The 17,062-nt window shown below is 45.1% G+C and overlaps 1 protein-coding gene and 1 pseudogene across 1 annotated transcript; both read left to right on the top strand.

Moving 5' to 3' along the window:
- Positions 1 to 284: 284 nt before the first annotated feature.
- On the top strand, positions 285 to 11,580 carry LOC100435424 (putative neuroblastoma breakpoint family member 5). Its single transcript, XM_063723853.1, is given in 12 exon segments — positions 285 to 504; positions 607 to 807; positions 2,218 to 2,317; positions 3,202 to 3,416; positions 4,459 to 4,537; positions 5,406 to 5,617; positions 7,047 to 7,098; positions 7,978 to 8,117; positions 9,097 to 9,148; positions 9,973 to 10,142; positions 11,172 to 11,223; positions 11,412 to 11,580. Coding segments are annotated over 12 exon segments (1,638 nt in total). The 5' UTR covers positions 285 to 308.
- Positions 11,581 to 11,832: 252 nt separating this feature from the next.
- The window catches only part of LOC100438791 (hsc70-interacting protein-like), a 49,304-nt pseudogene continuing 44,074 nt past the window's right edge, over positions 11,833 to 17,062 (top strand).

The following is a 17,062-nucleotide window of genomic DNA, read 5'->3' as shown; positions in this document are numbered from 1 at the left end:
GGAAAAACATTAAGATCATTTTACCTTAAAATGAAGGTGGGGTGACTTCATAACTACCACTAAGAAAATATAACCTTCTGGAAAACTATCCCTACCTTGATGATTTTATACACACAAGAGATGAACAATGAGGAATATGCTTAGACGTATTGGGAAAGAGGTGGGCCTGTGGCATTGTCACAAGGGTGCACAAATACTGAGAGTGACTGCTGAAGAAATGGTCCCCATCAGTGACCCTCAGGTGAGACCAGGGGGCCTAGTGTTTCAGCACAGCCTGGGCAATTGGAATGCAGGGCTCCTAAGATTCCATGACACCCCCACCTTCTAATTCTGTTATTGCAACTGCAGACCGTTACCTGGCACGCTGGCTGCTACCTCCCTCACTCTTGTCAGAGTTGGAGCTACAGGCAGTGCCTTCAGCTCTGAGCTCAGGCATCCTGGTCCCTGTTTTTGAGGTTAAGGACTCTAAAGTGTTGTGGCGTGTTGATCAACTTTTTCTTAACCGTAAGTTAACGATTCTAGTTGTTGTCATCTCTCAGTCCTGATTAAACCTAATTGATTTCACTAGTTTTTGACCCATCATGTGTTTGGGTTTCTTCTCCCCAGTCCCTGGCTCTACCTCTTCTGCCACAAATGTCAGCATGGTGGTATCTGCCGACCCTTTGTCCAGCCAGAGGCCAGAGATGAACATCCTAGAAATCAACCAGGAATTGCGCTCCCAGCTGGCAGAGAGCAATCAGCAGTTCCAAGACCTCAGAGAGAAATTCCTTATATCTCAAGCTACTGCCTACCAGCTGAAGAAATACAATAAGTTCTATAGATTCACCATCACGAACATGTGAATGATCGCCTGTGTTCTGAGAAACTGAACAGTCTTTTCATCAAAATTAATTTCATCCTTCCCATACTTCTAGGAAAATAGAAGTGGGTGTTTTAACCTTATTTTGTTAAACATGGAAAGCAGAGGCACAAAGTATTTAGCAACTTTTCCACATTTGCAGTCTGGTGTGAGGTGGGACTAGAGTTAAAATCCTACTTATTGTCTTCTGACACAGGCATGGAACCACCTGTTTTCCTCAGTAAGAGGCTAAATCATGTTTATGAGAATACTCTCTGTACCATATAAGGTTCTACAGACAAGTAACATCTAGTCTATTGGTCTAAATGTCTGGGACTAATGAACTTCCATTCAGTTCAAACTTCTTTGAGGCCCAATAGGCAAAGCTCCATCCAGGGGACCCTGGGGGAAACATGGCAACTATTCAGAGTACCCACTCCAAGGAGCTTAAAGAAGAGACTGCTCCTAACAGAAACTGTGGCATCTGTGACACCCTTCAAAGCAGGGAGTGTCCCGGTTTGAGGGAAGTGCTGCTTCCTGGGGCACAGGCTCTTATTCCTAAAGAGGAAGAAAGATGGCACATAAGACATTGTGGAGGTAGCAGTGTAGTGTGCAGAGCAGGGACCTTGGGCCAGTCTCCTGGGCTCCATCCAACTTGCCTGTCTTCTCTGTGCCTCAGTTTCCTCATCTGCTCGTTGGGTACTATAATAATACCTACCTCTGTAAATTACTGCAATGAATAACATGACCTATTTCTTGTAAATTTCGTAGAACAGTTCTTGGAACAGAGTAAACACTATCTGTTAGTTCTTCATTCTACTGTTTCTAACTTAATTCAAACTTTATTAGTACTTGGGCATATTTCTATTATAGCCTCACGGTCTTGTGCCTCATATTTTATGCAATTATATCCAGATATGATTTTTTAAATGTTTGACATGATTGTGATTGAAATATCCAGTACCAGGGAAACCATGAGTCCCATAGTGCTAAGGGTCTTTCCAACTGTACAGGATAACATTACTTCATGCCCCAGGGCAGTGTTTTACAGGAGAGGCCACAAGGCTTGGGAAAGTGGCCCAGGATTCAGAGTCAGACCTCAGGGGCTGTGAATTCTGACTCTGCCTTGTTCCAGGTGAATCATCTTGTCAAGTTACTTGATGTGCCCTTGAGTTTCTTTCTCTCCATCCCTGAGTTGGGGAGTATCAGATGCCAGAAAGTTGGGAGGTTGATAAATAAAGATGTGGAAATGCCTGCCTGGAGCCTGGTACTGGAGCTGCTTTCATCCTTGGGATGGATGCTGCTGCCTGCCCTATAGGCTGTGACACCAGCAGCATGTCCCGCCTTCCACTGAGGCAGGCGTGTCTGTCTTTTCTCAGAGTGTGAAGAGTACAAAGACATCATAGACTCTGTGGTGAGGGATGAACTGCAGTTCATGGAGAAGCTGGCAGAGAAGCTCAGGCAAGCTGAGGAATTCAGGTGAGCGGGCCCCGTTGGGGGCAGGCAGATGGGCAGGGGTGTGAATCTCTGAAGTGCAGCAACTCAGCTGGGAGAACTAAGAGCTGAGCTGGGCCCGGACAAGGGCAAGAATTTACATGGCAGACGTATGTCACACAAATATTTATAAAACAGAGAACAGTCATCTTAGTAAGTTATGGGTTGTAGTTGTTTCTTAAGCCTTGTTTTCTCTTCTTAATACCACTAATTGTTGAGGTAATAACACAAAATAAACCAAAAAAAGTGAACCACTCGGAAGCATTTAGGATACTCAGAACAGTGTGCGATCACCACCACCTTTACTCTTAGTCAGAATCACCTCCTGACTGACTGTGGTGTTTCATTCGTTCAATCAATATTGCCTTCTTAACCCTGTCATTCTTTTCTTCTTTCATCTTTCCAGTTCATCCCATCTGCACCTGGCCACATTTCTGTGCATGGCTTTGTATCTAGTCACTGCAAGATGCACTGTGTGAATTTTCACATAGAGATGCCCATGGCCAAAGTGAGGAACTCAAAGGACATCCTTTTGGAACTGATTTAGGAAGACACCGACTTACAGAAGAAAAAGATGAATGGAACATCTGCAGGATCTTACAGAAGCACTCTCTTATGTATCAGAAGGCTATGTGTGTGTGTGTGTGTGTATATATGTGTGTGTTTGTGTATATGTGTGTGTGTGTGTGTGTGTGTGTGTGTGTGTGTGTATTCTTCTTTCTCTTGGCCACAGGCATTTCCCAAAACATGTTCTGACCTTCTGCTTGGAGGTCTCCTTGAGGATATTCTCACAGAAACCTCTGTTGCAGTATTAGAACTGATCACTCATCCCTTTCCATTATTAAATGTTCTCTAATATCTCACCTTAGGCAATATAAAGCCCTGGTTCACTCTTAGGCAAAAGAGCTGACCCAGTTACGGGAGAAGTTACGGGAAGGGAGAGATGCCTCCCGCTGGCTGAACAACCATCTCAAAACCCTCCTCACTCCTGATGACCCCGACAAGTCCCAGGGTCAGGACCTCCGAGAGCAGCTGGCTGAGGGGCACAGGCTGGCAGAGCACCTTGTTCACAAGCTGAGCCCAGGTAAGGTGGCCACGGGCCCTGATGACACACAGCTCCAGGCTTATGAAAGTCCCCGGACCTCCACACCTCCACAATGACAATTTTATGGGTAGTGTTTCTTTCCAGTAAACATTTGTGACCATGACATGATCAGAATATCTTGGGTAGGAACAAAGATGGGAAACCCATGGGGGGAGGTTACACAATGGCAAATGTATCCTCCTTTCTTGACGGAATGTGGTCTTTGGAGCAAGAGGCAGCATCCGTCCAGTTTTAAAGGACAGGAACGAGGCTGTGACAGGAAGCAGCTTGTTAGAGTGAAAGGAGCCCTGAACTAAGAATGAATGTTCCCAGGCTCTATCTTCAGCAATGTCTTTAGCAACTGTGGGCAACTGATTAATTTATCCTTCCTAGGTTTCTGTCTCTAAATCTGTAAAGGCAAACAAATTGTCTCTTGCATTCGAATGTGGGAACACTTATGACTATATTTACAATGAGATAAAGCCCCTCGCTGTGTGGTGTTGGAGAAGGCACTTGATGTGGTGGCATTTGGTGGTAGGAAGTGGTTCAGACAGGAGCACTCCGCATGGAGAGATTGTCCCCGGTTAACACAGTGGAAAGCACTTGGAGGGCCCATGAAGTCCCTAATGTATGGAATACTGTGGGACAAGGTTGTTTGTCCTGTTCTAAGAGAAAGATATAGGTTCTAAATGCAAGCTGTGACAGTACACAGAGCCTGTGCCTAGGAATCAGATCTGTGGCAGGACTGGGGAGACAGCTGCTGAAGTTCAGAGAGAGGCTGGACAAGCCTCCAGTGATATGAAGAGGAAAAGGTATTTTCAATATTTGGCCACATCTTGATGGTGACCCTCCAGATCAGAAACACATTGCCTCATGGATCAGGAAAACATGCCAGGGCATTTTTTTAGAGATAAAACATGAGAGCTTTCAGTACAGTGTGGATATATACATATAGATGTCTATGTCTCTGTGCACATAGGGCTCACTCTGCTTGCAGTGAGTGAAGTGGGAAATATTTCAATGGACATATCTGTATTTGCACAAACTGATGAAGATGAAGATGAGGATGAAGACGACAAAGATGAAGAGATTGAGAAAGTACAGGAATCACCTGCCCCCAGGTAACACTGAATAATCAGGAGCAGGTAATGGATGGTAAAATATGAAAAAGGTCTCAGAAAGAATAAAAGAGAGGTGAAGGTAGTCACAGATTCCAGATGCAGGATAAAGAAAGCTGCAGAGTGCACTGATTTCATGTGCTCACCCAACAAGGAAACAGCCCTGTTAACATGCTTGTCCATCGTCTTCATGGTGCCTGTAAGCATCACCCTAGATGAACTCACCATCCCTAGGGACCTCCTGCACACACAGAGGAGACCTGTTCTCCCCTGTAGTGAAAGCCAGGAGGAGACACAAAGCTGCTTTCTACACAGTTGTCTTTAGGTTCTTTTTAGGAAAGATAAATAGCAGAGAGGCAACAAGCAGAGGAAGTAGGAAGCACCTAGCAAAGTTGAACACAAAATATAGTACTTAGACAAGAAAATTTACATTTCGTATCACAATATTAAAATTTTAAAAAAATCTAGAAGGCACACCATCTCTGAAGTTTACAATGGCTCAAACACCTGTATAGCCATGGCCACAGTATGTTAACTACAACCCAGCTTAGACACACCATGTGGCAGCTGTTTTGGTTCTCTGTGTGTGCTGTCAAGACTGTAACATACAGAGACAGCTAAGTCTCCGTCCTCCTCAGCTCCTATCTGCCCAGTGCAATGATCACTAGCTGCTGTCTTCCTCTCTGGTTCCCATGGAAGCCACGCTCTGTTGCAGACAGAAAAGGATTGCCTGTTCCCTCTTAAAAGGAACCTCTCCTTTGCATTCTGGGACCAATCTCTTAAGCCTCCTTTCAAAACCAGCTAGGACTTCTTGGGGTGCAATGCCTTTTGGATTAATCTTCTGTCATCTCTATCCCATTGGGCTCATCAGGGAGGTGCAGAAGACTGAAGAAAAGGAAGTCCCTCAGGACTCACTGGAGGAATGTGCTGTCACTTGTTCAAATAGTCACAACCCTTCTAACTCCAACCAGCCTCACAGGAGCACCAAAATGACATTTGAGGAACATGAAGTTGACTCTGCTCTGGTTGTTGAGAGTGAACACTCTCATGATGAAGAGGAGGAAGATCTAAACATTCTCCCAGGTAGCCTCTCTATTCTTTGTCCCTCCTAGCTCTGTCTAGGCTGAGGAAGATCAATTCTGAGGACAGACTGTATACATACATATTGGTTTGAATCACAAAGTATAATGGAGCCGGGTGTGGTGGCTCACACCTATAATCCCAGCACTTTGGGAGGCCCAGGCGGGTGGATCACTTGAGTTCAGAAGTTCAAGACCAGCTTGGGAAATGTGATGAAACCCATCTTTACAAAAAACATGAAAAACTAGCCAGACATGGTGGTGCGTGCCTGTCATCCCAACTACCCAGGCAGCAGAGGTGGGAGAATCACCTGAGCCCAGGAAGTAGAGGCTGCAGTGAGCCATAATTGCACTCCAGCCTGAGTGACAGAGTGAGGCTCTGTCTCAAAAAAAGAAAAAGAAAGAGAGAGAGAGAGAGAGAGGAGAGAGAGACAGAGGAAAGAAAGAAAGAAAGAAGATAGAGAAAGAAAGAGAAAGGAAGGAAAGAAAGAGAAAGAAAGAGAGAGAGAAGGAAAAGAAAAGAAAGAAAGAGAGAAACTATGATGGAATATTAAACACAGTTATTTGAGGGTCAGAGAACATTCCTCTCCTCCTAGGCCCATGGCATGGACTTTGTCTTCCTGGCCCTAATATCAGCATACTGGACCACAGGCAGGTGTGATAAAGTCATAGCCACCTTTGTACAGGAGGTATCTGTCAGGCCTCCTGGCTCGGTTCCTATGTCTCTTGTCACATGCAATAATGATGTGTGTCCCTGAACAATGTCCATGGAGTTTCTATGCCTGTCACAGGCCACTGACAGTCTTGCCTATGTATTTGGAGATGTTTCTGTGGATTCACTGTTCTCAGCCCCAGGCTTGGTCTCCTTTAGGTCAGCTTGTCCCAGCTAAGCAGTCACCTTGAAAGCAGGACAGAAACACTTCTACCTTTATCTTGCTTATAAGTTTCCCTAAACAAGGCTGGGCCCTGAGTTCTTCACCCCATGAGTGGTCAAGGTTTCTGTGTAGCACCGCAGACTCTTTTTTTATGCAAGGATTGTTAGAATTTATCCGTCAGTTCAGCCTCCTATACAAATTTCTCTAACCATTCATTGACCATGATATATAATGAGATAAATCACTATTGCAACAACACTTCTGGAGAGTGGTTAGGGCAATTTCTGAAAATCTTGGGGAAAAAGTTTTGTTTAATTGTTCGCACAGACTTAGGTTAGAGGATAGGTGATTATGATCTACCAGATGAGGGAGATTTTGTCCTATGGGTCTGGAAAGCAGGCACATCTACTTCTGAAAATAAGTCAGAATGATCCTGTCAAAATGTCACATTCTTACATTGAGGATATTTATGTTCTTGTGCTATGACTGGACACTTATTTGCTCTTGTGGGAAGTGTGATTTCCTTACTGTGACCTGCTCTTCTGAATTTGTTTACAGAAAATCAAAATGATCATGAGGAAGAGGAGGGGAAACCACCAGTGCCCCCCAGGTAACTGTGGATTTGTGGGCTGTTAGTTCAATAGTGACATCTGGACACCACGGATCAAGGGAAAATAGGAAGTGATGAACAGAACTGTCTCATCCATTCATCCAACTGCAAATTACCCCTTTAACAATATTGTCTTCTTTATTGTGGTACTTGAATAGGTTTCAATTTCTTAATCCCTCTCAAGCATAAGAACCTACAATCAGTTGAACCAGGTGAACTGACCACACTCAGGGATTTCGTGACCTCACCTGTGGTCCCCCATGAGGCTACTCCAGGGTGAGATGCGTGTATGCTTTCTGTATGTTTTCTCACAGCATGTTGGCAAATATTTGAATGCAGTCGAGAAAATTAAAAATAAAAATTTCGTACTATGTCAAAATATTGAAAAAAAAAAGGGGGACCTTAAAAACACAGGATCTGTGTGTTGGGAATGCCTCAAGAGCTGTGTTCACTTGGATGCTGCATGTAATGTCAACGCAATTTGTGTAAAGGAAGTGAAGTCCCGGGTTAGTTCTCAGTGCTGCAAGTCATGATGCTTGATGCTAGTTTACAGGGAGATTGTGGGTCTTCCTGCAGCCGCTCGTTTGTGGCAAGTGCACTGAGCACCCACTGCTCATGTTTGCTGTGTCTCCAGGACAGTCACACTCCACCCCACATTTAGAAGGATACATTTTTCTCTCTTGGAGGAGATCCCCCTTTGCTTTCTGTGACCACTCCCTTTGTGTCCTATCAGATCACCTGAGATACTATGATGTTGAATCTGTCTTGGTCTAATCTTCTGTCATTCTATCCTACCTGGCACATCAGAAAGCTGCAGGATTCTGAAGAGAAGGGAGTCCTGCGGGACTTACCAGAGAAATGTGTTTTGTCTCATTCTAGACACCATGACAAGTCCAACTCTTACCTGCATCGTGAAGTCTCTTTCCTGGCATTGGATGAACAGAAAGTTTGCTCTGCTCAGGATGTTGCCAGGGATGACTCCAATTCCAAATGGGATGAAACCCCACTTGGCTTCTTCGGTAGGCTCCCTATTCTTTGCACCCCACAATTTGTCCATAATGACAGATGTCATACCTTCAGGAAGACACTGTGCTTATATACTGGTTAGAACCAGGCTCTAGGATTGAGTTTTAAGGAAGGCATCCTGTAAGTCAGAGTTCTGCTCCATTCTAGTCCAAAACCACACATTGTCTTTCATCTTTGCTCCATTGGCAAATCACTGTACCCAAGGTTGACCTGACAAATTCATACCCACCTCTGTAGGATGGGTGAAGGATATATCCACCAGTCCTCCTGATTTAGATTTAATCTGTCATCTCACATTAAATCTAATTTTCCCCTCCACACAACCTGAGTTTCTCTGCCTGTCCAAGGCCACTGGCAGCCTTATCTATATTCTTGGAGCTGTCATTACCCTCGTTCACTTCTCTCAGGCTAGACTCCCTCCGCTTTTAGTAGGCTTGTCTTAGCTAAGAAGTCTCTGAGTACCAGAACATGAACACCACTATAAATTTTGTATGTTTCTCTGAAAGGAGGCTGGGCCCTGGAACTCCCTGCCATATGAAAGGCCAATGTTTCCATGTAGCATTAGAGATTCTTTTGATTTAATCTGTCCCTCTAAATGTAAATTCTACAAAAACACTGACAACAGCTTATCAGAAGGAAACATGCTGAATACTGCAGTAACCTGCTAGGAAGCATTAAAGTAGATCCCCAGGATCTGTTAGCAATCTGTTAGTTAACAGTTTGCTGTGACTCAAGACAGAAGGGACTGTGATGACGACCTGTCATATCAGGGAGATCTGCTCCATGACTCAGAAAAGCAAACCTAGTGACTTCTTACAAGGCTCACCCTCAGACCTCCTGGAAAGTTTCTCTCACAATAGCCTGTGATCACACCGAGTATATTTATGCCCCTATGTAGGTTTGGACACAAGGTTGTGCATGTATGAATGTGATCAAGTTCATCTGGTGGGTCTTCTCTTGATTTATTTACAGAAAAGCAAAATGATCTTGAAGAGGTGAAAGGACAAGAAACAGTTGCTCCCAGGTAATTGAGAAAAATCAGGGGCTGTCTATTCAGGGCTGATATCTGTGAAACTCATCTCCACAGAAAACCAGAAAGTCCTGAATATACCTAATTCATCTCTGCAGCCAACCAGAAATGATCCTTTTTAACCATGTTTTACATTTTCATTGTGAAACTTGTAATGTTTGCCATTTCTTATTAACTTCTTAAGTTCAGTACATAAAACCACTTCACCTTGTGAACAACTAATCAGTCACACAGATTTCCTTAAAGTGAGTATCTTCTTCTTATGGTGTCAACCAGCCTGAGACCCATATCTGCTTTCTGCTGGTTTTGCATTAGCACAGTGGTGAGCATTTCAAGGCAAGGAAATTAAGTAGAAAAAATTATTGTCATACCGTGCACAATATTGAGAGAAAGAGGACTTGATGACATGCGATTTTGACGATACGATTATGCCTCAAAACCTATGTTTACTTGGCCACTACACATAAAATTTAACATCATTTAAAAGAAAGGAATGAAGCCACTGTTATGGGACATGATATTCGGTAAGTCACGACTCTACCATACAGAGAGACTCAGTCTCCTTCCTCAGAAAATCAAAATCTGGCCACTTTGCTGAGCACCTGATGCTTTTCTCGTTCTCATCTCTCTCTTTCCCTCTCTCTGTATTGCAACCTACCCATGGCAACCACACTGTGCCCACCAAGAAGAAGAGAATATTTAACTCTTTAATGGGTTGACCCATTTGTTTTCTGCGATCACTCCCTCATGCCTCACATGAAATCCAGCTAGGGCTCTGAAACTCCTTGGATTAATCGTTAGTCCTTCTTACCCTACAGGCTCAGCAGGGGACCGCTGAGGATGGACAAGCGTGAAGTCCCCCAGGAGTCACTGGATAGATGTTACTTGACTCCTTCCATCCTTCCTGACCTGACTCACTCCTACCACCCTTACTGGAGCACTTTGTACTGTTTTGAAGACAAGCAAGTCAGCTTGGCTCTTGTAGACAGTGAGTACTCCATTGTGAACATGATAAATCTCCAATTGGTGTCCCAAGTAGACTCTGTAATCCTTGCACCTCACATCCCTGGCTGGACTGAGATGTGTCATTGGTGTGGGCATGACTCACAGACACAGGATGATTTGCATCAGCATCAAAAATCAAGTTGGAAGCACAGACATGGGGTGGGTCAGTGAGCTTTGCTCTCTTCTTCATTTCAGACCATGCCTGTGTCACCCTGCGCCCACTGTCACGACACTGACAAATTCACACCAACCTATGCAGCACGTGCCCAGCAGGTGTCTGTCAGGCCTCTTAATCTGAATAAGATTTGTCTTGCCAGCTATTGTGTTCCTTACAAGTTTCTTTCCCCAACCATGTCCTATGAGATTCTATGCCTGCCCAACGCCAGTGGCATTTTTGTCTACTTTTCATTAAAGATACTACCCAAGTTTCAAAGAACCTAGCCTCATTCTCTATGTCTTTGAGGTTACCCTGTTTTAGCTGAGCAGTCCATTACCTTTTGTTATGTTTCTAGAAACAAGATTGGGCCTTGTCACTCCTAGATGTCATGAATAGCCAATGTCTCTTTGTATCATCAAAGATTCATTTTCATTCAAGGGTCTGTAGATTCCCTCCTACATTCTAATTTCATTGTCTAAAATCCTTGTAACCATGAACAACGTGAGTATTTGATGATTGAAGGCTGAATATTGCAGTTTTCCTTCTAGAAAGCAGCTGGGGTATTTGCCTTCAACTGATGTGAAAAATTTGCATAACTGTTTGCACAAAATCAGGACAGGTGATGTTGGGATAATGATCTGGGAGAACAGGGAGATTGCATTCCTAGGCTCAGGGAAGAAAACCAAGGCATCTCTCTCATGACAGGACCTCAGGCCTCCTGGAATATTTCTCTCACGGTGTCCTATTCTCCCACTGAGGAAACTGACGTTTCTATGTTAGGATTGTACAGTGGATTGTTTATGTGTGTAGGAGAACCTGCTTAATCTGTCTGTCCCTTTGTGAATTTATTTACAGAAATTTAAAAAGATCAAGAGGAGGTAGAAGACCAAGACCCACCATGCCCCAGGTAACTCTGAGGAATCATGGACAGTTAATTCAGTGTTCATATCTGGAGTCTCAGATGCAGGGAAAATCAGAGTGTGCTGAATATACCTGTTCCAGCTGTTCAGCCAACCATGAAATGCCATATTCATAAGATTGACTATTTTCATTGTACACCTGTATTTCTAGTTCCTCCTTATTAATTCCTTTCAGTTCTTCTAATCTGCATTCAGTTGACTCTGTTGAACTGATCAATCACAGACATTTTCTGCAGTCCCCTTTTCTGTCCTTTTTGTTTAAAGTGAAGTTGAGTTGTACATCTGATGTCTGCCTCTTTGGCATTACCATGTTTGCAAGTATTCGACAGCAGGGAAGTGAATGAAAAGAAATCATGTCATGCTACAATGTTGAGAACAAGAGCTGTTGAGGATACAGGAACTCTGTGAAGACTCAAGAGCCTGTATTCATTTGGCCACTGATGCTAATTTCAACAAAATGTATGCAAAAGTGGCGAATGCACTGTGTCCTGCCAGTTGCCCACAGGGATCACTCCATCTGCTTCCTCCCTAGCTCATTGCCTGCCCAGTGCACTGAGAGCTTGTCATGCTCTGTCTCCTGCTCGAGACAGGGAAGGATGGTTGTATCTCTCTCAGGGGAATGTACTTTGCTTCCTCTGGATCTTCCTGAGGGCCTCCCTATGGAACCAGCTGGGTGTTGGTTCTCTCTGGTGTTTATCTTCTGTCTTCTTTACCCCACGCTCGGCCAGGAGCTGCCAGAGGTGAAGGAGCAGGAAGTCCCAGAGGACTCCGTGAATGAAGTTTACTTGACTCCCTCAGTTCACCATGACGTGTCTGACTGCCACCAGCCTTATAGCAGCACCTTGTCCTCATTGGAGGATCAGCTTGCCTGCTCTGCTCTGGATGTAGTCTGTGAGTACTTCACCCTGGAGGTCACAAAGCTCCAGTGTCCTCCCAGGCAGCCTCTATATGTTTTGTTTCCTGCAACTTGTGCAGCTGAGACAGACCATCTCTGCAGCAGGCTCTATACACTGAGCTTGTTTTGAATCTGGCTCTTGGATCCAGTTTTAAGCACAGACATCCACTGGGTAGAACTTCCTCTTCTCCTGTTCCAAGTGCCTCCTCTGTCACCTGGCTCCTTCTCACAGGAGCAGGCTGTGGCTATCAAAACAGGCCAGAGAAGGGAGTGGTGAGGGCTTATTGCAAATTCTTAGCCACAGTAGTTCAGCTGGAGAAATTTATATAACAGACCTCCTTCTTTAAGATAGGGCAACTCTATTTTTGGAAATTATCTTGCTAACTCCATGTCCTTATCTCTTCTCTGGCCATCTACATGTGCTGGGAGTTTTGCCCAATTATTTGGAGGCCTGTTTCATGATTCCTGTGTCCCAAGCTAGATTCTCCTCTTCAGGGACCCCCAGCCCTGGGGCCACGGGCCATTATGGGGCCATGACCTGTTAGGAACTGGGCCACAGAGCAGGAGGTGAGTGGTGGGAGAGCATTTCAGCCTGGACTGCACCTCCTGTCAGATCAGCAGTAGCATTAGATTCTCACAGGAGCTCGAACTCTATTGTGAATTGTGCATGCCAGGAATCTAGATTGTGTTTTCCTTATGAGAATCTAATGCCTGATGATCTGTCTCCCAGTAACTGTCACCCCCAGATGAGACCATCTAGTTGCAGGAAAACAAGCTTAGGGTTCCCACTGATTCTATGATTATGGTGAGTTGTATAATTATTTCATTATATATTCCAATATAATATTTATAGAAATAAAGTGCACAGTAAATGTAATGTGCTTGAATCATCCCAAAACCATCCCCCCTAACCTGGTGCCTGAAAAATGGTCTTCCATGAAACCAGTCCCTGGTGTCAAAAAGGTTGGAGACTGCGGCTCTACTTCCTCTGAGGTGTCTTCCCTCCACTGATGCAGTCCAGCAACCCTTCCTTTATGCGTGGCCAGGCTTGCATCCTTTGCAGAGCTCCAGTGGTTTTCTCCATGTGTGGGTTTGTAGTGTCAATCAAGTTTTGGTCTCAGTGCTCTATTCTCATGAAAACCATCGACAACTAGTGTCCCTCATGAGGCTCCTAACCGATGAGCAAAGCAGAGTGGTTCCTGTCCCCATGATGTCCAGAAAACCCATCCTCTCAGCAATCGCCCCTTGAGATAGCAGCTTCACAGGATGTGTAAAAAGAAAATCCAATTTTCATTTCTTCTTGCTCATTCTCTTTTTTTTTTTTTTTACTTCAATTCTGGGAATTTCATGTGGATCATTGGGTGTTTTACCCATTACATGATCTTCTAATAAGAGCAAGTAACTCTGTGATGTCCCCCAGTGTATTGGCTTATGTTGTAATGAGATTAGCAAAAATGCCAGGTGTGTTGATTCACGCTTGTTATTCCAGCACTTTGGGAGGCTAAGGAGGTGGATCGCATGAGCTCAGGAGTTTGAGACCAGTGTGGGTAACATGGTGAAACCCTATCTGTAAAAAAAAAATTAGCAGGGCATGGGGGTACACACCTGTAGTCCCAGCTTTTTGGGAGGCTGAGGTGGAAGGATCACCTGAGCCTGGTTAGTTGAGGCTGCAGTGAACCACGATTGCACCACTGCACTCCAGCCTGAGCAACAAAGTGAGACCCTGTGTCACACACACACAAAGAAAGAAACTAGCAACAAAAATGTTGGCCTCTATTCTATTTTGGTCAGTAAGTGCCTTTCATGCTGGGACCATCCCCTTTCCCATTTTGCATTTCTCCCTGAGTTTCAAAAAAGCAAATGCTTTTCTAGCATCACAGTGATTCATGAAACAATTAAAATACACACTGACCTTGCACCTGCTGTATGCCCTGCCCCTTTGCAAGCAAGCTCTGTCCTGCTATAACCCATTCAGGGATCAAGGGACACTCCCAAGTGAGCAGTGGCATCTCCATGTTAGAGCTGAGAACAATGAGGCATTTTTAAGAAAACTTAGAAAACCTTGGAGAGAATGCAGATGTAGAGAGGGGAGGAGAGAGAGGAGCCCCACAGCAACGTGGATCCGGTCTGCAGGCCCTGTCCCCATCCTGAGCCCGACCTGGACTGGCGTGAGGTCATTGGAAGTCTTTTCTTAGTCCACTCAGAATGTGTATTCCTCTCCCTGTGGAAATGGAAATAATTTGTTTAAGGGGTGCTACCCGAACCCCACTGGAGGAGTGGGTAATGTGAGGATCGTGTCCTGTGTTGCCTTCCTAGGGAACCGCGCACATGCTGATCTGTAGCACTTGTGGCCCCTGAATTTGCGGGAAGGGACTGGTCCCTCTCCTACATTGCCTATGTCTGCTGACACCCACTATATGGCAATAGGATGGATATGTGTGGATAGGGGGTCAAACCATTATAGTCAATGGGAAATTCAAAATGTCCCCGAACCCAGAAAAGTTTGCCTCACTTAGTGTTTGGTCTGTAGCATCCCAGCCCCCTTTTTCGTGGTTCTTTCTCAAAGCCTCGCAGCTCTGACTCTTGACCTGTTCTTACAACCCTGTCTGTGGAGAAAAATAACCAGTCCTCTCCTGTGCTCTGAGGCCTCTCTAGAACTTTCCCTCTGGGCACAGGATAGAGATGAATAATAACAGAATAATCAGGATGGTCTTGTTAGACAATCCAAAGCCCTCTGGGCTGAAGCAGAGGTTTTTCACCTCAGGGACACCCCAGCCTGGGCCCCTACCATGTCAGCGTCCCCAGGCACAGGCAGGAGAGGTGACATCGCCTGCATTTACATGGTGTCTGTCTGTGTGGCGTGGGTCACTGGGTGGCTTGACTGAGAGAAGGGACATCAGGGGTGGGTGTTCTGGGAGTGCTTAACAAAGGGAAAACTGAGATTGTTCCTACTGAAGCCTCTTCTCCTTTCAGCTCCCACCGAGGCAGCCTGTCCCCAAGGGACTTGGAGTGGAGACTTGAGCCACCACCTGTCAGAGGTGCAAGTTTCACAGGCACAGCTGGAACCAAGCACCCTGGTGCCCAGTTGTCTGCGACTACAGCTGGATCAAGGGTTCCACTGTGGGAATGGCTTGCCCCAGAGGGGCCTTTCCTCCACCACCTGCAGCTTCTCAGCCAATGCTGATTCTGGGAACCAATGGCCTTTCCAAGGTAGGGAAGGAAACGGCGTCATGAAGCTCTAATCCAGGTGTTGGTGGTCACGGTGCTGTGGGTGGAGGAGAGAATGGGGCCTCCCATGCTTCCTCAGGGTCCAGTTGAAATCCACGATGCTCCAACCCAGTGAGGTGAGCAAAGGCCTGGAGCTTCGGACCAAATCTGTTCTCAGGTCCTGGGTTTGCCACTTTCTGCTTGTTGACTTTGGCCAAGGTTTTTGTCTTTTTGCTATTTATATCTCTGTTCCCTCATCTGAGATACCTGAAGAATAATATCTACCTGCAATCATAATTTCCAAAGGGCCTGATTCCATAAGAATTGCCCAATAAACCTATCAGTAGGTGTTATCTAATCCTTTTATCTTTCTGCTAAATTTACACTTAGAAAGTGACTTCACAGATGTTGTCTCCTCTGAGGTAGAGCAGTTATGAAGATCTCTGCTTTCCAGGGCCCCTGTTCCTTTCCTTTCTCACACAGACTCCTCTGCCAGTTTTCTTCCTCTCCTTCCCCATCCCTCCTGAAGCCAATTTTCCCCTGTCAGGCACTTTCAGTAACAACCTATGAGGCACATTGAGTAACAGTGTAAATCCTGGGCCCACACTCAGTCTCCTGACATGTCCAGCTTCTTCTGCTGTTTTTTCTGCTTTTTTTGAAACAAAAGGGCAACTTTCACATGTAAAGTGTTCACATCAGTCTCTTTTATGAAATTCCATTTAGTTCAAATTCTCCACTCATGTCCGTGGCCATGTCCTCAGTTTCCGTCTCACAGGGATCCATTTCTGCTCAGATTACCTTAAAATCCTCGGTCGTGTTCCTTCTCACTCTCCATCCCACTCAATATCTCCTCCTGGAGCCCCTAGGGCCGCCTGGTGCTCATCTGTCAGGCGATGCCCTCAGCTGAGGAATGAGGGAACCCCTGTCCTCAGGGGGAGGGAGGGTTGCGTGAGACAGCGAGCACCATCTGGGCACATGGAGAGGACACATGGAAGGTGCTCAGGGAGTGTCGGGGAATGCGCAGTCCCTGACATGTGCCATGATAACTTATTTAAACTGATTTCTTAGCACTGAACTCTCTTTTGCTTCTCTGTGGATTCTCACACCCCCAGCCAAGACTCACCCCACTGGCTCAGACACACTCCCTCTTGCTCACTTTCCCTGGAGTCTAGAGGCTGAACCAGGCTCCAGGTAAGAGGACAGAGTGAATGACTTTCATTTCATTAACATTTTCCTTCACCTGGTGATTTCTCCCTGCTGTCTACCAGGTCATTTGTTTCTCCCATACCTATTCTTTGTCATTCTTCTCATGTCTCCAATTATTTTTCCAATTTCAATGGACCAGAATATTGACTCTACTGTTATGTTCAATCCCTCACAAATCCCTATTTTTTTCTTTAAATTAATGTGTACAGATATATGTGTTTGTACCATTTGTCCTATTATGTGTGACTATGTATATCTGGTGTGTATGCTATATAGCGTGTGTATATATATGTAGTAGATCATATAATGATGCAACTTTTGTAAATTCCCTAGGTTTAGTCTTCCTGGTTCTTTTCTCTCATCAGCTGCTGTCACCTATGTCTGGTCTCACCTCTGTGCCACATGGACTGCCACCCTGCCAGGCCCTTCCATTCCCATCTCCTGTTTGAACCCAGCTCTGATTTAACTTTGATTTTTGTAATCTCTTCTCTCCCCAAAGCATAGCCTACATACAGTGT

Source organism: Pongo abelii, chromosome 1 (assembly GCF_028885655.2).
Source record: "Pongo abelii isolate AG06213 chromosome 1, NHGRI_mPonAbe1-v2.0_pri, whole genome shotgun sequence".
NCBI lineage: Eukaryota > Metazoa > Chordata > Mammalia > Primates > Hominidae > Pongo > Pongo abelii.
Note: the sequence above shows the minus strand (reverse complement) of the source record. Positions and strands in the feature narration are given on the sequence as shown.